Source organism: Dendrobates tinctorius, unplaced genomic scaffold (genome assembly GCF_039654945.1).
Source record: "Dendrobates tinctorius isolate UK_male_01 unplaced genomic scaffold, ASM3965494v1 ptg000039l, whole genome shotgun sequence".
Taxonomy (NCBI): domain Eukaryota; kingdom Metazoa; phylum Chordata; class Amphibia; order Anura; family Dendrobatidae; genus Dendrobates; species Dendrobates tinctorius.
In genome coordinates this window covers 61,248,928-61,276,505 of record NW_027361707.1, presented here as the reverse complement: position 1 = coordinate 61,276,505, position 27,578 = coordinate 61,248,928, and the positions used below count along the sequence as shown (strand labels likewise).

At 40.2% G+C, this 27,578-nt stretch overlaps 1 protein-coding gene across 3 annotated transcripts in view; it reads right to left on the bottom strand.

Moving 5' to 3' along the window:
• The window catches only part of PCDH7 (protocadherin 7), a 1,192,777-nt gene that overhangs the window by 969,696 nt on the left and 195,503 nt on the right, over window positions 1–27,578 (bottom strand). The window contains exon 2 of one of the 3 annotated variants that reach the window (XM_073574718.1): window positions 13,510–18,507. The exons of the other annotated variants lie outside the window; for them this stretch is intronic. Within the exon in view, the coding sequence (XP_073430819.1) occupies window positions 18,412–18,507 (96 nt within the window). The 3' untranslated portion in view covers window positions 13,510–18,411. Of the gene's footprint in view, window positions 1–13,509; window positions 18,508–27,578 lie in introns of those variants that run through there. 3 annotated transcript variants of the gene reach the window in all.

Sequence of the window (27,578 nt, the reverse complement as noted above, 5' to 3'; positions counted from 1 at the left end):
ATATAGGAACCATAATGTATCATTCCGCAATCCTGATTGGCTCAGTTGTGAGTCAGACCTTTGGATGGCTTTTAGACCACCCTAATTCTGCTATAATTTACAGACATAAAGGAATCTCGAGCCAATATCTATAATTTATAGCTTCATTTTTATGTTGTTGCATTAATCTGTTCATGATTATTAATGTGTGATAAAAATGAATGAGCATTTACTGTACATACGCGCTCTAGCCTCACTACCGTAAATCTGGATCTATAGCTTACCGTACTAATGTGGAAATTTAACCCATTCACTACTAGTCATCTAGTGTTGTCTTTTAATTTTATTTTCTATTTTATATAAAAAATGTCAATTTTCAATTTTATATAAAAAAGGGTGAATTTTAAAACAAGATCCATGTTTTTTTTTCAGAAGCCAAAGAATGTAGCATGTTTAAAAGGGTTGTCCAGGACTATTTTATGTTTTGTTCCATTGGACCTATAAACTAACAGGTAGTTAGTTGTTAACAGAGGCAACTACCTTCCTGTTCTACCCGGCAGCAGCACAGAGTGTCCTCCACCGCTCCTGACGGCATTTCAGCTGTTTCATCTCAACAGAAAAGCTCTACTTCTTCCGGGTTGGTCTGTTGATGGGACGTGATTGCCGGTGTCATGCTGAATGACAGCTGACTCCCTGCAGTTAGTCAGAAAGATAGGGTAGAGAGCAGTGTGAGCTGTCTCTTCTTTACTACATCTGTTATTTCCAGTGTTCGATTAGAAATATAGGGTACACATCAATGTGATTAACCTCTTCTTGCCTGATCATCTCTGGTATCTTCAGTAATAGATCAGATAGACAAGGTGGACAGCAATATGAGCAGATTGTTCTTACTTGAGTATCTCTGGTATCTCCAGTATTAGATCAGATAGACAAGGTGGACAGCAGTGTGAGCAGCCTCTTTTTACTTAAGCACCCCAGGTATCTCCAGTTTAAGATCAGATAGGGTGGACAGTATTTTGAGCATATTCTTCTTACCTGAGCATCTCTGGTACAGTATTAGATTAGATAGACAGGGTGAACAGCATTGTAAACAGCCTTTTCTTATCTCAGCACTGCACCCCTGGTCCCTCTAGTATTATATCAGATAGGCTACATCTTCTTACATATGTAGGAGATTCCTACTGCATGTGCTCACAGCTGTCTGTTCTATACACGGTCTAGAACAAGTTTATTTTACTTATTGTAAAAACTACTTCCACCAGTGTAATTTTTTGATTAAAGGCAACTATTTAAGAATTTATTTAAAATTATTTTTTAATTTTTTTTTGCTTTTGCAAACCCCTTTATACTTTCATTTAATTCTTTTAAGGTACCATAAGACCTTTAGGTCTTCTAGAACACATTTGAGTTTCTTGTCATTGTTGATGGGATATTGGATTTGGAATAAGAATATTAAGCCTCTTAATGTCCCTCTTTTACTGATCTCTTTGAATTTACTTATTTTTTTCTTTTTTCTCTAGCTATGCAGCAAAAGTAAGGAAGAATAGCATAGTACAATGGTAAAACAGTTCGCAATTATATGAAAAAAAAAGTCATTCAAAAAGGTACAGGTTAAACAAGATTTTTTTTTAACACCAAAATGTAAATGTTTTCATTTTTATTAGTGCAATAAGCACAATGTGATGTATGGGCTTAATTAAAATTTCTTGAATTATTGTAAGGATTTCAAGTTCTGCAAATAATTGGCTTTTTGTTCTCTACTCACTTATTGTTAATGGGCAGGAATAGCATCTCAGTGTTTAATAAAAGATACAAAGCAGATAGGGAATATGAAAGACCTTGCAGTTAATGAACTGACCTTTGTGTACTTAGGCATGCATTTAAATAGGACTTTACTTGTAGGTTAAAAATAATTTTCCATTAGCAGAGATTTTAGCATAAAAACAATGTGAAAAACATTGAATAATCAACAGTTTATTATGGCAGAATAAAAGTCTAGAGTAAAGAGAGAAAAGGTCTGGTGTGAGAAATGGAAGGACTACAACCTAAGATAACTACAGGCAAATAAAAAAAAGATAAATGTAAGAAATATTATAATAAAACCAATGTATACATTAAGGAATTCAGATAGGTATCTTCTAAACAGCCTTATAAAAACCAAAATAATAGCCTGGCTTAAGCATTTTGTGTCTGAGACAAAATTTAATGTTGCCCTGTCTCCTCAGGGGTGTATCTAGATGTGAAGGGGTGTGTACTTCAATTACTTGGTATGATGAAGGGGCTTTTGATGTTCTCTCCCCTTTGGAATGTGACTACTGGGGTATGTGCTACTACCATTGGTGCGCTTCAGGAAAAAGCAAAGGATGAGGGTTATGGCATAGAAAAAAATGATGAACATTTCCTGGTGTTTCGTTCTGTACCAAGTTTTTGCAAACTTATTTACTATGTGACTGATTATTAAAGGGCAACAACACTTTTAAACAATTATGTACACCTTTGGAAAAAAAATTACATATTTTGGCAGGTGACAAGCCTGCCCCATACTCCAATCAGAGCCAGGATCTCACCGTATCAGCCAAGGGTGGAACTGGTAACCTGTTAAATGCCGCTGGAAATCTCTGACAACGGTATTAGCGGAGTGAATGCTGTGGGGCATGTAATTCTATGAGCCTATTGAATGACCTCCATGACTATCATCACAAAGCTCCGTTGAAACTTTGCCTGTGTCTGAGCTTCAAAAGAGGCTATGGATTTTCCTGTATACAGCAGTAATGTGATATTAATATACGTGGCAAAAGTAATCAGATGATCGCAGGTTCAAGTTCCCTAAAAAGACTAACAAACAGAGGAAAAAGTCAAATATAAAAAACAGCCATTAAAAACAAGAAATGATGCGCGCTCGGTGTGAGAGCCTACATTAAGGTAGGGACACTACTTTTGAAGTACAAGTACATTAAAGGTGCTGAAGGGGTTAAAGGCTAAGTTTTAACTACTTTCCTTTAGTGCTGGAGAACATCCCTTTCGGAATATTGAGAATTATTTGACCCAGACCACAGACTGTCTATCTTGGAAGTTACCTTAGTTGTGAGCTGAATTCACACTATTTCCATGTCATTATAAAAATAATAATACAAATGTCTACAGAATTCACCAAACTCTTTGCTTTTAGGCACTGCATATCATATGTTTACGTGTTCCCTTTATCTTTTTGAGCAGTATATATATATATATATATATATATACTTGTGTATAAGCCGAGTTTTTCAGGACATTTTTTGTGCTGAAAATGCCCCCCAGCTTATACACGAGCCATTGTCCCAGAAGCCGGCGAGGGAGGGGGAGCGGCAGAGCAGCGGGTCATAGAATAGAGGCAGGAGCTGGCGGCTGCGGCTGTAACTGTGCCCTCTGCTAGAGAGATGAATATTCACCGCACTGGCAATGAATATTAATTTCTCTTATAGCGCTCACAGTTACAGCCGCAGCCGCTGGCTTCTAGCAGCTGTAAAAAAACCTCCCTCCTACTTGCCTTCCCTGCGCAGGATGAGGAGCCATGCATACAAGGATAGGGATAAGGAGACATGCATACAAGAATAGGGATGAGGAGCCATGCATACAAGGATAGGGATAAGGAGACATGCATACAAGAATAGGGATGAGGAGCCATGCATACAAGGATAGGGATAAGGAGACATGCATACAAGAATAGGGATGAGGAGCCATGCATACAAGGATAGGGATAAGGAGACATGCATACGAGGATGGGGATGAGGAGCCATGCATACAAGGATAGGGATAAGGAGACATGCATACTAGGACAGGGATGAGGTGCCATGCATACAAGAATAGGGATGAGGAGCTATGCATACAAAGATGAGGATAAGGAGACATGCATACTAGGATAGGGATGAGGAGCCATGCAGACAAGGATAGGGATGAGGAGCCTTACATACAACGATAGGGATGAGGAGGCCATGTATACAAGGATGGGGATGAGGGAACAATGCATATCCGGCATTATACTCGAGTCAATACGTTTTCCCAGTTTTTCATGGCAAAATTGGGTGCCTCGAATTATACTCCGCCTGACTTATACATGAGTATATATGGTTTATATATATATATATATATATATACACACACAGCTAGTACCATTTTCTGTCTCCTGCCACTGAAAATGGTATTGGCAGAGAATAATGGATACAAGAGATGTGCTACAGGATTTGTTTGGCGCACACATGTGCCGGACGCCTTTTTTCTTATCATCCGTTTTACTCACAAAACGTCCCCATCTGTCTTAATCACATTTTACTCCCTTAGCAGCTTTTAAAGATTAGCAGTTTCTATGTTAGGCCGCAAAGTTGAACATTTAAAGAACAAATATGTATTTCAGAAGCCAAATAACATCACTAGGCTCTTTTATTTACTTCGCACTTCAACACTGTATACATCATAAATGAAGCATCCTGTGGGAAGCAGCGATGAATATTTAATTTGGCGAATCATGCCATGTTAATTCGAGACACATGATCTGGAGCAGCCGGCTGTAGGTAGACAGAACCTCACAGATCTTGAATGAAATGTGATGATTAAAAGGGAAATGTTACTTTTTTATTAAAGATGGTTTTTACTGTTACTGCTGACTGGTGTTTTATGTCTCACGATGCAGATTACTTGTATCATAGCACTCCAAAGAACTGCCTTTGGATGATAATTGTTGTTGCAGCCTTCAGTCTGAGGCTGTTAATAGAATGAAACAGTTCAAAGCCTTGTATTTATGGCCACCTATTTATACTAAGCACTCATCTTTATAAAGTGAGTGGAGGTGAAACTTATATTATTAGATTTCTGAATCAGAGCAGAGATACTAATCCAGCTTCCCTAGATATTTTTTTTTTTAGAAGAAAGTACGAATTCTAACATTAAAGGGAATCTGTCATATGATTCATGCTGCCCAAGCCATGGACAGAATGAATCAGAGTCAGGTTTTTTTCTCTGAATCACTCCAACATTTTCAGAGAAAATATAATTAGAGGATCCCTCTGGTGACCATAGATGTAGGTATGAGTAGCCCAGTGATGCTTCTCTGCTACAGACATCTCACAGGTCTCTTCCTCATGTGTAGATATTGCCAAACCTGTCCAGGGATGGACACATTGGTGCAACCTGTGCAGCCACACAGGGGCCTAGGAGGTAAGAGGGCCACTAATACCTCCAAAACATGTGGAATTGTACATTATGATGAGCTATTGGACAGAAAAGGGCCCATATATTGTCCGTTTACATCTGTGTCCATCAATGGACCACTCTGTCACCTGGCTTCATCAGTCATCATATCTTCTAACTTTATTTTCTCTGAAATGCCAGAGCAAAACTATATATCATCCTGTAAAATATACATGCATGACTTGTGAACTAAGCTCTGATTCACGCTTGCCAGAGTTAGGTTGCAATGGGGTCAATTTATTCTTGCTTTGAACCCACAGTGTTGGTCTGGTAAAATCTCTGTCTACACTCACATTGGGAATTTCCACCGGGAAAACCATGACAGATTTCATTACAGTTGATGAAGTACATAAGTGTCACTTAGGAAAGATTTGATAACAGAACCATCACAGCTTCTGTTATACATCATGCCACTTGTTTGTACACATAAATCAGAAGACCAGAACACTTGTTTGTAAGAACTGCAAGTCTTATTGTCTTCTGTTTTCCATCTGTACCTAAGAGAGACTCGGCATTTTGGACTGTCGGGAACTCTCGTGGACCAAGATCTATGGCAGCTTCAGAGTGTCGTAAGCTGATTGCTACTTTTGCTTAATAATTTGTTTCTTAGAGACTTAAGGTCAATTTACATGGACCGATGCCGGCATGATACAAATGCCGATCGGTAAAGATTTACAAATCGATGATCGTTTAAATGCCTGACCAAAGAAAACGATGAGCACTGAGCAATTTATATTAGATTTCTCAGTCAGTGCGCATAGGCTGCCATGGTTCTTAGTAGTGTGAGTTCTGTTAAGCCAGGACAATACACCTCCATTGATATTTTGTGCTGCACAAAAGATCATTATGCTCAATGAACGAGCATTATGCATGTTTATCGGGTGATCGGCAACCTGTTTACACGGCAAGATAACCATGAAACGAGCGTTTCTGTAACTTGTAAAAGTTTAATTAGCTAATTAAGGGGAACCCAATGTAAAAACTATCTATTTGTTCTTAGTTAGGGTACATAGTGTCTGTTATTCAGGAGGAGAAAAACACGAAAGAGGCTGCCTTTTGAAATAACCCTGCGTAGGGACTCTCTATCCTATCAGAGTTAAGAAGGGACTGCTAACATAGTCAATTATATAATTGAATGTATCCCATGGGGAACAGCTTGGATTTTCATTGCTGCTGCCTAGTGTCCAGATACATGATCCTCATTCATAGACATAGAGGGCTGGAGATACATCTGTAAAGCCAGCAGTACTAAGGTATGGAAAAAATACTTTGAAGATGCTTCTGGATACCAAGTTGTGCACAGTTATATCTTCAATTATTTTTCCATCAGATCTGCAACAATGATATCTCATCTGTGTATTCATCAGCACTCTCAAGGTACTTTTTTCTCCAAACCATATTATTTCTTTCTCTGAAGGACCTGTAATTTGTTGTATTATATAGAATTCAATTAAAACCGTGTAATGTTTCAAGTCATCTGCGGGCGTGCTGCAGGTAATGCTCAACACGTTGTGCCAGGTTCTGCACACATGCATTTTGAGGCACTTCAGCTAAATGTGGATGAGGTTTAGAGATGGCCATGTATTGAGTGGCTTTTTATGGGAGCAATGAAAAACTTGGCCCTTTCAAGAAGACACATTAATTAGAAGGGAAAGAAAGACACATTCATGTGTGTTCTTTCTAGAATGTGAATGGGGGAAAGGGGATCTCTATTCTCCAAATAGGGTACAGTCATAGTAATGGAAATACCACTTAAGGATTGATTTATTGATTGATTGATCAATTGATTGAGACTTTGGAATTGGTTCATTCTGATGGTGCAGTCATTGGACACTTCTTGGATACTTATTTTTATTATGCTAGGGTTGACGGATTGCACTAAATTAAAAAAATTATACACGGGGTCCACCGTGCAGAGATGTGAAACTGCTGCTAGTGTGACCAATGGCGGGGCACACGGCGAGTGAATGCTCATACACACAGAGTTAACGCTACTCAGTGTGAACAAAATGCAGACTTCCAAGCTCTGTTACTCCACAGAGAGGACCACTACAAACGAGTACTAAATGAAAGTCCTGTTATCCGTCACAGGACAAAGCATGTGGACTAAACCTGTTCTGCAACAGAACCCTGTCAGTAGCACACGGTAACGAAACAGGTGCTGAGTATGGAGCTCTAATGATGGGTTGGACATGCTCTGTAAACTTCAGATGCTATGCCAAGCGCCTAATTGCCCCCACTGACACTAGCTGCATACCTACAAGTTCAGTCCCAAGCTAGACAGATGAATAGCACATGCAGGCAGAGTGGTATAGTCTCCACACTCATACCCACACATCACTGACACTAGTGTGCCTGCGTGCACCACTGGGGGCTTTTTATACCAAAAGCTCCACCCCCAACACTTACGCCCAGTCGGATGAGTCATCGCACGCGGGCCAATCCAGAGTTTCCACATCACCCATGCAGCAAGCGTCTGACCACCAATGAGATGCCGCCACATCACGGAGATGCTCAGTTAGGTGATTTCTGGAATAAAGTCCCCGTTACACACTGCGATATCGCTAGCAATATCGCTGTAAAGTCACCGATTTTGTGACGTTGCAGCGATATTGCTAGCGATATCGCTGCATGTGATACTTACCTCCGACCGGCTCCCCCGCTGGTTATCGCTGAACGCGTGAGAAGCTCCTGGACCATTCCTCGTCGGCCACTTCCTGCTGGGCTTCCTGTGGTGCCGACGAGCGACGCATGGAGCCGGGCGGGAGGACGCAGGATCGCCGCGTCTGACAGGTAAGTAGCGATCCCCGACCACCGCTATGTCGCTGGTGAGATCTGCCTGTGTGGCAGCTCACTAGCGACCACCTAGCGATGCACCAGCGATCCTGACCGTGTCATATCGCTAGTTGGGATCGCTGGTGCATCGCTAGGTGTAACGGTACCCTTAGACTCCAGAGCATCCGGTCGCCGCTGCTTATCGCTGATTACCAAAGACTTGGCTGGAGAGCCAGCAGTAAACAAACAAACAGCACAAGCCTGAGCAAGACTCTTGGACCGGTGTCTATGCTCAGCAGTGGCAGAAGCTGAATGGGAGACCACAGATGCAAACAAGGCTTGGGATCTACCCCGTGCAGCAGAAGAATCCTGGCGCGTAACGGGAAGTTAAAGGCATTTATTCTTTGCATTAAATTATCATTGAAGAAAAAATGTATATCCTGTATCATCTGATTACTAAATGGAATATAAGGAAAAAGGAACCAAAAAAAATCACAGACATCAACTACTCTAAAGTTACCAGCAGATGCCTTTAACATGAGGCTCAATTTCCCCAAAACAAAGACTTAATATGAACTATGAGGCTGACATAGACACGAACAGATTACTTGTATGTTCAACTATTAGTATCAATAAATAATTCTGAAGGAATAAACGATGGCTTGTCCTTGCCGATAGGAATAAAACATAAAATTATAGAACTGGAATCAAGGGCTGAGGCTATATTGTTAACACTAAATATATGACTCTTGCAAAAAAACAAAAAAAAATCAATATACAGTGTATGTTATAATGCTCCTGTGACTCACAAACCCTGCATACTTTTATTATCCACCAGCTTAATAAACTACAGGGAAAAGTAAACCTTTCTAAAGTGATGTTTATTGGTTGGGAAAATAGGAGTTGAACCGGAGAAGATTCCGTTAGAGTCCTCTTCCTTCAGACATATGAAGTTTACAGCTCCCATGGGAATTTGGTATTGTCAATGATTATTCAATGTTGCTGACACTTTGCATGGATTTAAGTTAATAAACTGCACATACTGAGAACAAAAATGTGTCAGACTATGCCCTGAGATTTTAACATGACTGCCTCAATGTCATGCAACGGCTACAGTATGTACTAGTCAGCAATCAGCGAACCCCAAAATATTCTGTATTTTTGAGACTTGTAAGATTAATAGACATCATTTCAATAAGAAGAAATAAATTGTCTTTTATTCCGGCTCTATTTGCTGCTTTTTAAATGGAATTTGTCAGTATAACGATCTGTATACATTGCAATATTGACTATGGGTGAGGTAGGGATCCATAAAACAGTACTTATATCAATGTACAGGGTAATTCTGTACCTTCAGAAATCCCATGATACTATATAAGAAAAAAATGTTCATGACTTATGGTTATAATCTCATCTAGAAGCCCTGCTCCATGAGAATACATACGAGACGCCGTACGGCAGCACACAGTATACCTACAGGTCCATGATATGTACATTTAGAGGCAATCTGCCCAATGTATACACTTAAATATGATACTTTAAGGATATTGACTAAAGTTGAATAAAAATATGTTAGCAATATTCAGGATTTTATTTTCACAATGCGTTTTGATGCCGAACTGGTATCTTTTCCAAGTTAAAAAACAGCAAATGAAACAAAACTGGGACTTTGGAACATTTAAGTTTAAAATGCATGCCAAGAAACCATTTGTTTGTTGTAGTTTATTTTTCCTCATCCCTCTTTTTATATATTACTACTATTTTCTTTCTTTACAAATTGCACTCCCCCTCTTTTTTCTACTCCTCCATTTTTGAAAGTTGTTTCAACCCCCAGGTGGGCATTTCTTATACATCTTGGTGTCCATTCTAGACTTTAAAGTCCCCACTGTTCCAATATGCTTCACTTGTTGTTTTTCACTTGATAAAGATGCCAGTTTGGCGTTGAAATACGTAGTGCAAATAAAAAAATGAAAACTTTTTGAATTACGGTATCACAAGACAAGTTGTTTCCAACAGTGCAGTCTGTTTTTAATTAGTTTTATCCACCTTTGGTCAAGTTCATCTGACAGATTTTCTCCCCCAGTCACGGGGATGCAGCAGATTGTATTCACTGCTCATACAGTAGTTGTGTTTCCCACAACCTCCTCAAGAGAGCACCACCAATTATCTATATACCTTCCTCCATTTTGTGTGCTTCCTATTCCCTTTACAGCTTAAACTTAAAGGGAAACTGTCAGCAGGATTGTGCGGAGTAAAGTCAGTATCAGTGTCAGGCTGGTAGCATTATACTAATTCAAATGATACCTTGGTTGATGAAATCCGTCTTGTGGTTGTTGTTTAATCTTTATTTCCAGATTTGAGTTAATGAGATTCTTGTGCTTTGGGGTGGCCTGTGGGTGGGCATGTGGGTGGTCTTTATGTGGTGCTCTGCTTAGGTATTCATACTGATGGCTTATTACAGGTCACTGATCTCTCAGTGACCTGCCCCCTATTTTACATACGGATTACTATATGTATTAAAAAAAATCACCCTCAGCAGGCAGGCACCGGCAGCAGCGCCTGCGCTGCAGCATGATCACATCTATAATATGCATTAAACTGTTTTATTTTGTCATATACATTGATTCTGAAAAAAAAAATCTTTCTCAAAATGGCGCCAGCTTTGCCTGCGCGGTAGCATTTATCAGATTGCCAATAGATAATACTGGGCAGGCAAAGCCGGCACCATTTTGAGAATTTTTTTTTGTTTTTCAGAATCAATGTATATGACAAAATAAAACAGTTTAATGCATATTATGGATGTGATCATGCTGCAGCGCAGGCACTGTTGCCGGTGGCTGCCTGCTGGGGGTGATTTTTTTAATACATATAGTAATCCGTATGTAAAATAGGGGGCAGATCACAGAGAGATCAGTGACCTGTCAGAAGCCATACCAATGAATACCTAATCAGAGCACCACATGAAGCCCCGCACACAGGCCGCTCCGGAGCACAAGCATATCAATAACTGAAAGCTGAAAAGAAAGATTAAACAACAACCACAAGATGGATTTCATCAACCAAGGTATCATTGTAATCAGCATAATGGTGCCAACCTGACAATGTCTGTAGGTTACTGTGCAAAATCCTGCTGACAGGTTCACTTTAAAAAACTTTACACACAATATTTCCATGTGCATGAAGCTTGAATGGCAGCTCAAGCTGCATGAACATGAAAATGCTGTGTGTAAAGATCCTAGAAGTCACACACTTGGGTGTAAAGATTTATTAACTGTATTGCCTTACTTTTATGTACCATGCAATCTGGGGCACATTTACTAGATACAGGCCGAACAAAACTGTGTAGGGAAGAATGGTGGTACAATGTTTCTTTTATCATACTGCATCATGTTGTGGGCAGCACATCCTTTGTTTTTGTGGAGTAAGTGCCACCATCGCCGATAATTCTGCCATGACAAAGGATCCAATCTCCTAGGGAACAAGGTACTTAATCATGGGGTTACCTGCAGTATTTTTACATAGGCTGATGATTGAGAACAATTCCGATTTTTGTCCCTCACAAAAAGGATCTTCAGAATAGACAGTCTTAAAAAGCAGCACATTTGTCACAGAATCTCACACTAGATGCTATGTTTGGCAATGCTGTTGAAAAAGTTTTTTAACTTTACAGAACCTCTTGGTTAAAGGGAATCTGTCAGCAGGTTTTTGCTACCTCATCTGAGAGCAGCCTGACGAAGGCAAAGAGACCCTGAATCCAAAGATGTGTCACTTAGGTTATTGGGTGCAGCAGCTGTGATAGAATCAGAATCCTTAGAATTAGCAATGCAGCAGAGCTATGAAAGCTAACCCCACCCCAACAGGCTCTCTGTGTACATAGAAATAGACAGTGAGCTGCTTATCACAGGAGGGGGCGGAGATGGACTAGCATGAATGCACTGCTGTAGTCCGGGCAGTGATAATCTAATGGTAATAAAATCTTCATTGTAAGTAAACAAAAGCGCAAAGCATAACAAGAGACACATCGTTGAAATCTATGTTTTAATCTCTACCTCATAGTAAACTTTCATTTTAACTTTTTTAAGCCACTGATTGAGTCAAAATTGGGTCACATATTGGAGGAGATTCCTTCCTCATGATATATATATATATATATATTTATTCTACAGTATATGGGTGTGTACATGGATCACTGAGTCCCAGTTTGCAAGATTTCTAGATAAGTTGCACAGTCCTCTCCCTCCTCCTCTACACAGCAGCTACCAGAGTCGAGTCTTCTTGGAAGGATGGTTGGACAGTGACGCTAATATGGTTAGACATTATGCACACAAACAATTCGACTGATTTGTCTTATACCCTTCCCTCTGTTTTAACTGTGGCAAAACTATCAAAAAACTTTTTTTCCACTATTTTATTATTTGTATTGCATATTTTTCTCCATTTTTCAGTAAATTTATCCAGCAAATAACATCATTACAACAATACATAATCCACCATTAGGCCACATATCACAATCCTACGCCAGCTATGGTATGTGTTCCGTGCCTCATGAGTACAAAAGAAATTGTAGACAACCTCAATTTCTTCATTTTGCTTTTTTTTTTTGCTTCTATTTTCTTTTTTTAAAGAATAGCTATGATGACACCATTTAATGTTATGTCTTGATGCTGATAGCATAACCCAATTTCACACTGAGAGTTGTAATTTCACGTCAAAATGAGCAATGCGCGGGGAACGTTGCAATCTGCGTTATCACTTTGTTGTGCGCGATATAAGAATAGTTGCACATAATGGCTGTTCCCGAAGCATCATTTGTTTAGGATGCAGGAGAAAATAGGACATAATTGCATAAACAGAGCCACGTAACGTGAATTGCTCCGGCATTGTGCTAGCCTGCGAAGACGATGAGAGGTTGAGATTGATGTACGTTCGGTTGTATTTGCCATAATAAAACATTAATATAGATTTGTGATTGACAAGAGTTCTACAATGAAAAATAAATTAGTAATTGGAATATCTGACCAAGAAATTTAACCTGGAAAGAAGCCAGGCGCATTTCCATTTATTAAGCATCTTCCCATTCAGGAGGACTTTAATATATACAAAGGTCATTCCATTTCTAAAGTGTCTTCGAGTTTGTCAGCATTATTCACAGTTTGAGCTCTTTTCAAAATGATAGATCTAAACAGAGCATATGCTTTAATGATGCAGATAATGTCTTCCCTTTAATAAAGGTGTCACAAGTTCATTATCTTAGCAGCAAACAAAAGCGGGAAGCGTAATAAAGATACATAAGTAGGAAATAGTGATGGGCGAGTAGCATCGTTGCTCGGGTGGTCTCCGAGTATTTTGGCGTGCTCGGAGATTTAGTTTTCGTCATCTCAGCTGCATGATTTGCGACTTGTAGACAGGCTGAATACTTGTAGGTATTCCCTAACAAACAGGCATTCCCCACATGTATTCAAGCTGTGCAGCAGCCGAAAATCATAACGCTGAGGCAACAAAAGCTAAATCTCCGAGCACGCCAAAATACTCGGAGTCCACCCGAGCATGCTCGGGGAGACCCAAGCAATGAGTAAACTCGCTGATCACTAGTAGGAAACAAAAAAACCTAAACTAGCATTGCAAGATAAAAACCTATGTAATGGACTCCCTATGAGTCATACGGCCTTGTCTCGTAGTTTTGTATATTTCAGCTTTTAGACAAAGCCAACCTTATATTGAATAGTATCTTCAAGTAGTTGAAATATTGGCAGCACTTACAGGTCGGTAAAAAATTCTCTCCTTTGCATACGCCTAATCATATTGAGGGAGATGTGGATACACAGTTGAAATGGAAGCAACAGCTATTTCGTATCACGAGCTTCTTTCTGGTCCAACTGTTTCGCACTAATGCACTTCTTCCCGGTCTTATAAAAAACGAGTGTATGTGCATAAAGTGTGTGTGTCGTCCAGATGACAGCTGTGTATCGACATTTTCTTCATTGTTTTTAAAAATATGAACTTAAGAGAGAATGTTTTGTTTATCGGTGAGCGGCACAATATTTCTACTACTTATAGATGCTAATTATTGAACTGGACTATTTGCTTTTTTATTATTGATTACCACCAAATGTCAATGTCTGGAGTCTGATAATGGTTTGCTGGTAGTACTGGTATTATTTCTAGTAGACTGAATTGGATAGTGCCTTGTATAGCAACCATTATTAGAGCCGCCTTATTATGTGTAAGGCCGGGGTCACACTAGCGATTTAAACAGTCGAATGCAATGCGATAAAAAATCGCATTGCATTCGAACCCATGTTATTCTATGGGGCAGCTCTCATCATGCGATTTTTTATCGCATCCGATCCTCGGACCGAGACAATCGCAGCATGCTGCGATTGTCACCGATTTTCGGATCGGATTCCCCAATGCAAGTCTATGGATGCGATAAAAAAATGCATGGAAAATGCACCAAACGTGTGACTTGCGATTAAATCGCACAACTTCTCCAGGTCTACAGGATAGGGCATCAGGCATTGGCATTGGATGTCAATTTGATGCTTAGATGCGATTAAAATTGGTTCCTTGCCGGAAAATGGGATGACAGACGGATATCTGGCCAAGAATTCTTTGTGCGATTTCGTACCGTTAAAATGGGACCGATTTTTTAATGGTTGTGTGTGACTCCAGCCTAATACTGTCATACATTGCACTAATAGCCATCCTATAGACGGTCTAATTATATGTGCAGCTCAGAATGCAAACCTCTGTTAACTTCAGCAATAATAAGCTATGCAGTGCCTGAGCAGTAGTGTCATAAAATATAAATACAATCATATAAATATCATTATATGCCAAGATACAGTGACCAAAGAGAGTGCCATAAATAAAATAATCTAATTATTGCGCTTTGCAGTGAATAAATAATATAGCGATGCAATTAGAATTAAAGGGAAATTCTAAATAACTGGTAAAGAACTAGGAAATAAATGTGGTAATATTGTAAAATCAATAATTTCTCAACAATGTATTTCCACTCTTCTTCAGCGGTGCTGCTTTTGTGTTCTCCGCCAGTCCTACAACAATGACATCGCATCCATCATTTGTGTGTCCACTAAAGACAATCACTGTGTTTGCATGTATGTAACATGACTGTTGTGGCCGGTGTTTGTCTGATTGATGGTTGTGATAGGTTCTTTAGAAGGACGAGGATCTGTGGATTTATTCTGACGGAATATAGGCTGAACTGGATGGACAAATGTCTTTTTCGTCCTCGCTAACTATGTTACTATGATAATATTATTGAAGGACTAGTGAGTCCCACTGGTGCAGCTGCCGCTCTGGAGAGGTGGACATAGGGTAAAGTAAGTATCATGTTGTTAAAATATTTCCAAATTTTATCTAGAAATTTTTCTTTTTTAAATTCTGGTCAACCCATTTATTATTCGCACAGTTCATGCGACTCATGGTTATGATAACATTGCAGAAGGACCATTGAGATCCACTGGAGCAGCTGCAGCTCTGGAGAGGTGGACATAGGGTTGAGAAAGTATCATGTTGTTAAAATATTTCCAAATTTTAGCTAGAATTTTTTTTTTATTCTGGTCAACCCATTTATGATTCACACAGGTCCTACACATACATACTCATGGTTATGATAACATTACTGAAGGACCAGTGAGGTCCACTGGAGCAACTGCAGCTCTGGAGAAACAGATAAAGAGTAGTGTAAGTACCATGTTGTTAAAACATTTCCTGATTTTACGTGGATTTTTTTATCCTGATCAACCCATTTAGGATGCACAGAGCTTACTCAACTCAAAGTCCGGTCCTGCTTTTAGACATAAGGTAAACTGATAGAATAAAACCAGCGCCGTAAAGATGTGAGTACCAGTTTGATGGATTTGAGGTCATCTCAGGAATATTTAATGATGTATTTGTATTTATGCTTTTTTACACTTTGAAATGAATCCATTTGCAAATGTACTGTCCAAAATGAATGCAATGGAGCCATATTTGAGATTATTAAAATGGTTGGCTCATCAAGACAACTCTTTACCATATGCCCAAAATGACATTACAGGGTAACTGTAAAGTTGACTTCACCTTCTCCCAGGAAATGATTGTTGTAGAGTTCTAAAATACTTTCTTGGTGAGCGTTTTCTTGATATGTACATTACACTATATATTTGAAGGCATTACATATTAAAGGTTACAAAACATTTATTTCTTGACAACTTGCTGATAGAAGGGGACATAGCAGACCATAATGAGGACAGAAGCAGCACACCCATTCTGTAATAGCTACAAGCCAGAAGGGGATTTCAAGTTGGCATCTGTTGCCTGGCCCACGTGTTTAGACATGTATCAGACCAATGTGAGCAGAATTCAGCTACTCAGTTAAAAATAATACCATCTCGCTTGTTAGTTTGGTATGTCATCGCAAACTTTGTACAATAGTAAAGTGAAAAAAAGATTTTTTTTATACCAGCATCTAATGTAAGTGTATGGATGTGTAAGCCTCTGGGGCTACAGAGCTACAACTGCTCAGGATAGAGCTGCCATTGTGTCATTTTATATGTGTCGACTGTCAGTGTTTTCTACATGTAAGTACGTGCAAGTGTGACAGATGGCAGAAAATGGATAGATAACTTGAAACCCCCTCCACCTGCCAGTACTATTTCCCCAGACACCAGAGGATGGAAGTCAAAGCAGAGAGATGAACTGAAGTCAGGATTGAAGTTACATGCAGCATATAAAAATAAATCAGGAATATGCACACAAGGAAATTGGGACATATTAAACACATTCACACAAATGCAAGACTTTTTCTGTTTAACATTTATATCATATGCTCAAATTGCTCCATACTAGGCTGTTGCAGAGCAGACACCCGCAAGTAAGTTCTACAATTGGAGCTAGCTATGATCACAGCAGCGTTACCCCTTAAATGCCTAGGTGAATAGTGTCTGTGGTCTCAAAGTGGTTAGACATGGAGGGCAAGTTGTCACCCCAAATTGGCCCCACAATGTAATCATAGGCAGCCAGGGGCCCATGGGGGCCTCAACTCAGAGGTTGAATATGGAATTTCTGTGGACACCGTTGACGGTGAATCATGAAATTGATTTATTTTGCCTGCCAACACTGGAAATTCTTTCACTGCCAATAGTTATAGCTCTTTCAGAGCAAATACAACAAATAAAGTAACTTTAATCACAAACTACTATATTTTAGTCCCTTGGTCTCCAGTAGGGTCAGGCAAGTACAGTAACTTTTGTTAGACATATATTAGTGGCACTGCAACAGTTTTCTCGCTCTAATAAGCGTTTATTTTTGTGACCTTTTTCTATTTTACTGCCAATCTTACCAAAATATAAGGAAGGAGGAAAGAAGGAAAGAAGGGCAGGAAGGAAAGGAAAGGAAAGAAAGAAAGAAAGAAAGAAAGAAAGAAAGAAAGAAAGAAAGAAAGAAAGAAAGAAAGAAAGAAAGAAAGAAAGGCAGGAAGTGGGAAGGAAAGAAGGCAGGAAGTAAGAAAAGAAGGAAATGAAAGACAAGAAAGAAAGAAAGAAATGAAGTAAGGCAGGAAGTGAGAAGGAAGAAGGAAGGAAGGCAGAATGTAAGGAAAGAAGAGCTTATTTGGAGGGGATGTTGCTTCTCTTTGCTTGGTAGGTTCATGATATTTAACACCAGCCTCCGATAAATGTCTAAAAAATTGGCTGTAACAAGTGCCATGCTAACTTATGGCTGATACAGGGGGTGAGGCAGGTAAAATAATCAAAAGTTGCTGATTGGAGTTGTTTCCAGCCATGCCATTGGGCAATAAAGTCCACTTTTTTCAATTTTTGTACGGTTTTCCTTTTTTTCATTATATATATATATATATATATATATATATATATATATATACACACATAAGAATAATTCAAAAGGAGCCAACATCTGAGCTATGCACGCTACATTTTACTTTCATCTTTGGCTTTTCCCTTATTTTCCTTATCAAAATTTGGAAGGCAGGTTTAACTAAATCCAATGTATATCTGTGTAGATAAACTGAGCTGAATAACAATAAAATAAAAGCCCAAAGAAAGAATGCACTAGTGGGAAGAAAACCGACATGGAGGATGACCTTAAGTTAGTTCGGTCAATCAGTAGATGGTGGCAGGCCACGTTCCTATAGAATGGGTTTTCTGGTGTCACAACATACAAATTACACAGGAATTAGTTTCAGGCGTGTTACTGTAAGTATCTATGGATATATGCATACAGACACAAGCAAAACTAATATCAAGAACATTAAAGTCAAGTTCCCAGTATAAAGACTCAGCACAATTATTTACTGGTACCAGTAAGAGTAAATGATCAGACATCCTGCAGACATATTGACAGAAATTCAACTTCAAGCATCCAATATCTGTATCCAGACACTTAATAATGTAATAAACTTTGATCACTTCACGCAGGAACGAACTGAGAGATTCCTGAAACAGCAGCAGACATTGTACTACCTTTGTTGCCCGTATCACTCTGGGAAGGCTGAAGATCATCCATCTAATAGTTCCACAGTTACAGCCCATAAGTGATTTGGTGGCAAGGAAAAAGAAGGGAAAAAAAAAGCGAATTCAATGTGAATTCAATTATTTTCCATTATGTAGAAAAGTAAACTATGTCGATTATATATATTTTTATTATCAATTTTAAAGGTATATAAATCAATCAGTTTAAATATGTATGGAATACACAATGCAAATATCCTGGGGTTAGGAATATTGGCTGAATCCAGAAGTAGAATCCTGATATATTATACAGAGGTTCACAACATTTACAATACCGAGTCATGTACATTATAACACGTAACATATAATGACTATTGTGTACAAAATGGGGTTGGAGGAACACCTGATACATATTTATGTGTGATCCTAATTGCATATGGTTTAATACGTTTAATACAGTTTACTTTTTCGTTTTCCAGTTTTTGAAAGCTGGTAATGGTTAAAAAGTGATATATCCAGAGGCATAATGGTTCTATTGCATAGGCAGATAAATCGCTCTTATATCAAGAACTCTTCATCAATATAGCAAGCTCTTCTGCATCCTTTCGTTATTATTTTTTTTTCCAGTGACCTTTCATCCTCCCTTCCTTCCTCTAATTTACACAATGGTTTCTGATGCTGACAAACACTGATTTTCACAACAAATGAACAATTTTCCATTTGGATCTTTGGGCAAAAATAGAGAACACTCATTCTGATTATTATTACCCCGAGCAAATTGTTCTTTAGGAAGATGTTACATGGGAAGTTATTTGTTAATGTGCCTAAGTGAGTATTCCCATATGTGCAAGTTACCATCTTTTCACAGGAAAGGTGAAAACTTGCTGATTAAAGGGAATCTGTCACCCAATTTTTGGCCTATGAGATGCGGCCACCGCCATCAGGGGCTTATCTACAGCATTCTGTAATGCTGTAGATAAGCCCCAATGTAACCTGAAAGATAAGAAAAACAAGTTAGATTATACTTACCGGGGGCAGGGGCGGTTGCGGTGAGTGTCACGGTCCGGTCCGGGTCCTCCCATCTTCATGCGATGACATCCCCCTTTTTACTTCTACTGCGGCTCCTGCACAGGCGTACTTTCTCTGCCCTGTTGAGGGCAGAGTAAAGTACTGCAGTGCGCAGGCACCGGGAAAGGTCAGAGAGGTCCGGCGCCTGCACACTGCAGTACTTTACTCTGCACTCAACAGGGCAGAGAAAATACACCTGTGCCGGAGCTGCAGCAGAAGTAAGAAGGGGAATATCATCTCTAGAAGATGGGAGGCGCTGGACCGGACTGCAACACCTATCGGATCGGACCGGATCCCGGGGTGAGTGTAATCTAACTCATTTTTCTTATCTTTCAGGTTACATTGGGGGCTTATCTACAGCATTACAGAATGCTGTAGATAAGCCCCTGATGGTGGCAACCGCATCTTATAGGCCAAAAATGGGGTGACAGATTCCCTTTAATGGGCCTCCCACAAACCCAATGCCAAAAAACAAATGCCTGACAAACTATTAGAAAAAAAAAAACAAGAAAAAAAATAGTATATACCTTGTAGTAACTAAATAAGTACTTAGTAATAGTACACGCAATTACCATAGGGAAAGATTTTGATCAAAAAAGTATAAAAGCCATCCCATCGCCACAAAGTGTACCCATTGGGACAGTCCTATCCTGTCTATAGTATTAAAACCTTACCTTGTGTCAACAGACATCAGTGTGAATAAGGGCAGATCAGGACATGGATCTGACTGTTCAGACGTCTGCTCTCAGGAAAGTATATAGGTGAAATGTACTTTGTACAAACTTGGGCTTGCCCCCCATTTTTAGACATTTCATCTACGTATATAACTTACCATGGGCAGGTGTCGGAACAGTCGGGCCTGTTTCCTTCTGTACTCTAATCTAATTGCCGCCGCCTATACTTACTGGTGCTCGCCTCCCCGCTCTGTGCCCGCCTCCTCCTCCTTCTCCTCTGTCCGGCGCGTGCCTGCTTCCTGCGGGCGCCTTAGGCCGCGGGCACACGCTCTCCAGGTCTCTTAACCCTGGAGCACCCGCCCAGAAGCCTAGGCGCCCAATCAGCCGGCAGCACAGGGTATATCAGGCGTCTCCAACATGGTGGAGACGCCTGATTATCGTGTGCCTTTCCTATGGTATCCTGGCCAAGTGTTTAGGGGTTTCCCCTTCACACTCCCTGTCTCAGTCCTGTCTCCGTCCTGCACTCCAGTGCCCTGTCCTGTACTCCCTGTCTCCGTCCTGTACTCCAGTGCCCTGTCCTATACTTCGTGTCTCCATCCTGTACTCCAGTGCCCTGTCCTGTACTCCGTGTCTCCGTCCTGTACTCCAGTGCCCTGTCCTGTACTCCGAGTCTCCGTCCTGTACTCCAGTGCCCGTCCTATACTCCATGTCTCCGTCCTCTACTCCAGTACCCAGTCCTGTACTCAGTGTCTCCGTCCCTTATTCCCCTCTCGGTGCCTGGTCCTATACTCCGTGTTTCCGTCCTGCTCCCACTCCGTACTTCCTACTCCCTTCTGCATTCCGTGCCTCAGTCCTGCACCCCTCACTCAGTCTTGTGAGCCGCCCCTCTTGGGTCAAGCAGTCGCGGCATCTGTCTTCCGAGGGCCTGCCCCTAACGGCCCCTGTATAGGGGTCGGCACCACCTCGCGCGCTCGCCCCTGGGAGCTCCAGTGCCGCGACCCAGAGGGTCCACTCTCGGATGTAACCTACCCGTGGTCAGTATACGTCACAGAGTTGTCTCAATGAATCCATGTGTGGTCAGTATATGATAACCCCCCTATACCTTTGGACAGTTTTTGATTGATCCCAAACAACTTTTTAAAGTTCAATAATATAACCCAAAAATGACCACCAACCAGCAACATGTTTGCCGACCGGTGGTCATGCTGAATAATAAGGTCAACCCCACTTCAGATATCCACTGAATGATCAGTAACAGATTGGTGCACATAGGCTGTCTTTGTCCTTGGGAAAACAGGTCCTTTTTACATACAATGATGTGCTGCCGAGAACGAAGAACTTTCATGCAAACCAAAATATAATTTCACCCAATTTTGATTGTTTGCCGGGTGATTGGTGGCCTCTTTAGATTGCATGATTATCAAGAAATGAGCGTTCCTAGGAAGGTTCCGTCATGAAAATCGCGCAACCTTAAGATACACGTGATACATAATTGTATCCCAAACATAAAACAACAGCATTTTTATTAGTCTCTATGTTTCTAAATATATTTTATGTCTTATTTCACAATAAAAAACAAAACATCTTTACAAGCGAAGCAATCTTTTCAAGGTAACATCTGTTGCTAGATTTTGACTTGTAAGAAATATAGAAATATTACACATATATATTATTTGTAATAAGGTTTATGAATTCAGAAAAAGGCCAGGTGCGCACAACATAATCCTGGAGGGCTGATGACAGGCTGGGGTTCTGGGATTTCTGGTAATTAACAGATAATTAGCCAATTAGTTTTCTTTCTATATCACTAAGGAAAATGTTTAGTAGTACGTTTCCTTGAAATCCATCCTCAAGCTTCGCCCTTGAGAATACAAGTCGTGCACCCACGGTTTAGCCTCTGCCCTCCCTACACACACTGCTTACGAGACTGGATTACACTTATCATACATCTTTACACACCAGGATACAAACACAATAAATACATCAATGTGCCGAGCAACAGTTATGAGGTCATATTAGTCTATTCCAACCCCTGGATTCACGCAACCTGAATTGTTTATTCACTTTTAATATTATGAACCCATCATTTCATCTTTAACGAATGCCACCATAATTGTTGAAGTTGAATGCAAATTGCACACCAAAGGCTTCTTATTACATTGAGCAATTGGATGGAAACTCAATCGGACATTTGTGCTTGCTTCGCATAGCAATGGAATATGCAGTACAGCCAATCAGATACCATGATCTTCTACTTTAATTTTGTTCTCTTTTCCGGATTAGGAATAGCAGAAAACTATACATTGTAATGGAGTCTGTGACCAAGACTTCATTAAATTACGCACTTGTAAGGTGACTTAAAAAAATAGGGCTGAGGTGCAGTTGTGCACTTTGAATGAATGGTCTGGTACTCTCCATAGTGTTGATATACATATTAATAACCATATCAGCAATTTTTTTGCCAGTCATCAGTAGCAGAAGAGATTATGTGACTTGCTGTGGGACTCATTAGAAGAAGGAGGTCTCCAAAGATTCCTGGATTGTGAGTAAGTCCTGGTGTTCAGTTCCCTGGTCTCACCCTTGGGACTATGAAATCATGCATGACATAATCATTAGAATTCACACCGAGTGACATCATTTTTCATCAAGGTCTTTTTAAGTTTAATTAATGAAATAAAACACAACTGTTAATTAGCAAATCTAATATATAAAGCTCAAGTGTGTGTATGTGTGTATGTCTGGGATTGGCATCCGCACCGTCGCAGCTACAGCCTCAAAATTTGGCACAGTCACACGTCTGGACCCCGAGAGCATCCTAGGCTATGTTGTGAGGCGAAATTTTAACCTAGCGCGCTCCAATTCACCATAGAATTTTGCCCCATCTACATAATGCTGAAAAAGTATGTGTGTGTCAAGCCCCGCCCCTCATTATGATGTCATAATGGTTGCCATGGCGACGCTGATGTCATCATAGGTTGCAAGCCCCGCCACTCACTATGATGTCATAATGGTTGACTATGGGATGGAGGATGTGTGATGGGTGTATGAGCACTGGACTATGGGATGGAGGATATGTATGATGGGTATATGGGCACGGGACTATGGGATGGAGGATATGTATGATGGGTATATGGGCACGGGACTATGGGATGGAGGGTATGTATGATGGGTATATGAGCACTGGACTATGGGATGGAGGATATGTATGATGGGTATATGGGCACGGGACTATGGGATATAGGATGTTTGATGGGTATATGGGCACTGGACTATGGGATGGAGGATATGTATGATGGGTATAAGGGCACGGGACTATGGGATGGCAGATATGTATGATGTGTATATGGGCACGGGACTATGGGATGGAGGATATGTATGATGGTATATGGGCACGGGACTATGAGATGAAGGATGTGTGATGGGTGTATGGGCACTCGACTATGGGATGGCGAATATGTATGATGGGTATATGGGCATGCGACTATGGGATGGAGGATGTGTGATGGGTATATGGGCATGGGACTATGGGATGGAGGATGTGTGATGGGTATATGGGCACTCGACTATGGGATGGAGGATATGTATGATGGGTATATGGGCACGGGCCTATCGGATTGTGGATATGTATGATGGATATATGGGCACGGGACTATGGGATGGAGGATAATTATAATTTGCTATAACTAACCACAGTTAGTTACTATGCCCGGGCAGCGCCGGGCTCTTCAGCTAGTTTATAATAAATGTCCAAGTCACCATGAATAACAATCTATTCCAGATGTTTTGGCATATTTATTGCATAGTTACATAATTACATAGGTTGAAAAAAGAATAAGGTGTATCAAGTTCAACCTTTCTCCATCAATTATACATTATTTATCACTTAGATATCTATAGCCCACATTACCATTTGTGCTGAGGAAATCGTCCAGCCCTTTTTTAATAGCTGTTATAGTGTCTGCCATTAGTACCACTTGTGGTCGGGCATTCCAGTCTGACTGCTTTAACTGTAAAGAACCTTTTCCTAGTTAGCTGCCTGAATCACCTTTCTTCCACATGTTTTGAGTGCCCCCTGGTCCTTAGTATGGTCTTTGAAAGGTATAAGTCATGCACCAGTACTTGGTACTGACCACACATATATTTATACACATAATTGAAATCTCCTCTGAGGTGCCTTTTTTCTAAGCTAAACAAGCCCAACTTTTCCAACCTCTCATCATATGAGAGGCCTTCCTTCTATATAATCACTTAATGGCTTCAAAATAACAATATGTTGTTAGTTCTTAGAGTAACTCTTAAAGCCAAAATCCATGTAACTGGGCCAAAAAGCATACCAAAGATAACCCCAGGAATAAGAAACATTTTCATAGGCCAAATACAATAACTTTATTTATAGTAATATATATATATATATATATATATGAAAAATTAAAAACCATATGTGTATAACAAGACCGCACAGGTGAAGCTAATAATGGGTACACCTAGAAACATGGTGGCTATATCCTACATGTTCATAATATACTGTACTAGCTGAAGAGACCGGCGCTGCCTGGGCATAGTAACTAACTGTGCTTAGTTATAGCAAATTATAACTATCCTCCATCCCATAGTCCCGTGCCCATATACCCATCATACATATCCACGATCCCATAGGCCCATGTCCATATACCCATCATACATATCCTCCATCCCATAGTCGAGTGCCCATATACCCATCACACATCCTCCATCCCATAGTCCCATGCCCATATACCCATCACACAGCCTCCATCCCATAGTCCCATGCCCATATACTCATCATACATATTCGCCATCCCATAGTCAAGTGCCCATATACCCATCATAGAATCATAGAATCGCAGAGTTGGAAGGGACCTCCTGGGCCATCTGGTCCAACCCTCTGCTCAAAGCAGGATTCGCTAAATCATCCCAGTCAGATGTCTATCCAGCCTCTGTTTGAAGACTTCCATTGAAGGAGAACTCACCACTTCTCGTGGCAGCTTGTTCCATTCATTGATCACTCTAACTGTCATTCATCTCATAGTCCTTCATCTCATAGTCCCATGCCCATATACCCATCATACATATCCTCCATCCCATAGTCCCGTGCCCATATACCCATCATACATATCCGCCATCGCATAGTCCCGTGCCCATATACCAATCATACATATCCTCCATCCCATAGTCCAGTGCCCATATACCCATCACACATCCTCCATCCCATAGTCAACCATTATGACATCATAGTGAGTGGCGGGGCTTACAACCTATGATGACATAAGCGTCGCCATGGCAACCATTATGACATCATAATGAGGGGCGGGGATTGATACACACACACTTTTTCCCCTTTATGTAGATAGGGGCAAAATTGTTTGGTGAATTGGAACGCACGGGGTTAAAATTTCGCCTCACAACATAGCCTAGGACGCTCTCGGGGTCCAGACGTGTGACTGTGCCAAATTTTATGGCTGTAGCTGCGACGATGCGGATGCCAATCTCGGAAATGCACACATACATACACACACTTGTGCTTTATATATTAGATTTACAGGACTCAATATCCCTCGTTACTTTTACTGATATGTATCTCATAAAACTGCAGTGGGTGATAAATTGTATTTGAATTAGCAGAGCAAAAAAAAGAAGTATGGCAAAATCTAGTATGCCACTGATAAATAGCTCAGATATCAAACACTATATATACTGTATATATGTACTCATACTATCTACCCGAGGCCATTCATCAGTAGGTGAAATAAAATATTCTTAGAAGTATAAGCATTGAGCCACCACACTCAATGCGCGTTTCGCATTGAAATGCTTCGTCCCTCTCTTTCCAGGTGTACCCATTATAGCCTCACCTTTGCTGTCTCGTCATATGCACATTTTTTTTATATCATTTTTAGACATATTTGTATAAATAAGGTTATTGTATTAGTTCTTAGAGTGAATAATAACTATTTGGCAAAGCAACAGTTTTACCCTAGTGGACAGATAGACAAGAACGGTAAAACTGTGAAAATCTCGCAGAAAACAGAATTAATTGTAAGGTGACCATCACTAACTAGTTCACAAGGCCATTCTCATTTTAGCCTGGTCCTTAGCCCCCTCTCGTATTATTCTTCGACACAAGATAGAGTGTCAATATAGTTAAAGTTGTTGTCCCATTTCAGAAAGTTATTATTATAAGTTCCCTTAGTAGTAAATAAGACAACTTGTGGCTTACTCACACTTCCTAGACCCACCTCTATATCTCTGCTGCTGCCAGAGAGTTTGTTGCTGTCTGCAGCACTGACGCCACATCAACAGTCCACAGTGTTGTCGATGTGATATCAGCGCTGTAGATAACAACAGTCACTGGTAGAAGCTGCAGAGACTCAGCCCTACCCACTGCTAAAGGAGGTTGTAGGAAAAATTAAAAAAAATCCCTTTAAGGGTAAAGTTGGTTGAAGTCTCTGACACCAATCAGACTGAAAGACAATCATGTCAAGAGAAAGAAGGATTCTGACAGTGGATTACTCCATTTGTTCATCACGCATTAATCCTAAGTTATTATCCCATTAGTATGTTATGTATAGATATGTGGTTGTTATTATTATTATCCTATTACTTATGGATACAGGGTTCCCAAACACAAAAGATAAATGCTGATTCAATCTATGATTTTAGACGGATTGATTATGATAATGGTAGGGTTAAGAAGGATTGGGTATGTTAAATTTAAATCTGTCTAATCATTTATTCTTATGCAGCATAGGCTACTGCCAGAAATGTCTGGCAGTGCCTTAAGAGGAAAGACAATCTTAAATGAGCGTTATTAAAAATGATTTTTTTCATGATTATCTTGCCATCTCAACAGGTTGACAAGCAAGACGCATCAAAAAAGATCATCATTCTTGGGCATGCACTGTAAACAAGACTTGTTCTGCCAAAACCATGTCAGCCTATGCTCATAGAGCTATTTAGCATAGATTGTTCAGTGTGCATGGTTTACTTTGGTCTACTTGTCTAAACAGGCATTTAAACGTCTGTTGATTAGTAAATGCTCATTGATCGGTAATTGTCTTGTCCAACCGTGTAAATGGACCTTTACATCCTCACTGTAATGGGAACATATGCATCCTTGAATGTTCAAGTGTATGGGGAAGTCAGGAGGAAAAGCTTTCTGCTCTGCAAGCTTTTGGCCAACTGCCATTAAAACCGTATCCTGCACCTTACGGAACCTCCATCGTATAACTTGCAGTTAATAAATAATCACATTACTGTAATACGTGTCCTGGATGGCAGATATGTGTCACCAAGGTGATTGGCCTCAGTGATATAAGTCCTGGGAGAGAGCTGGTGACTTTTGGGTTTGGCAATTTAGAGATGACTG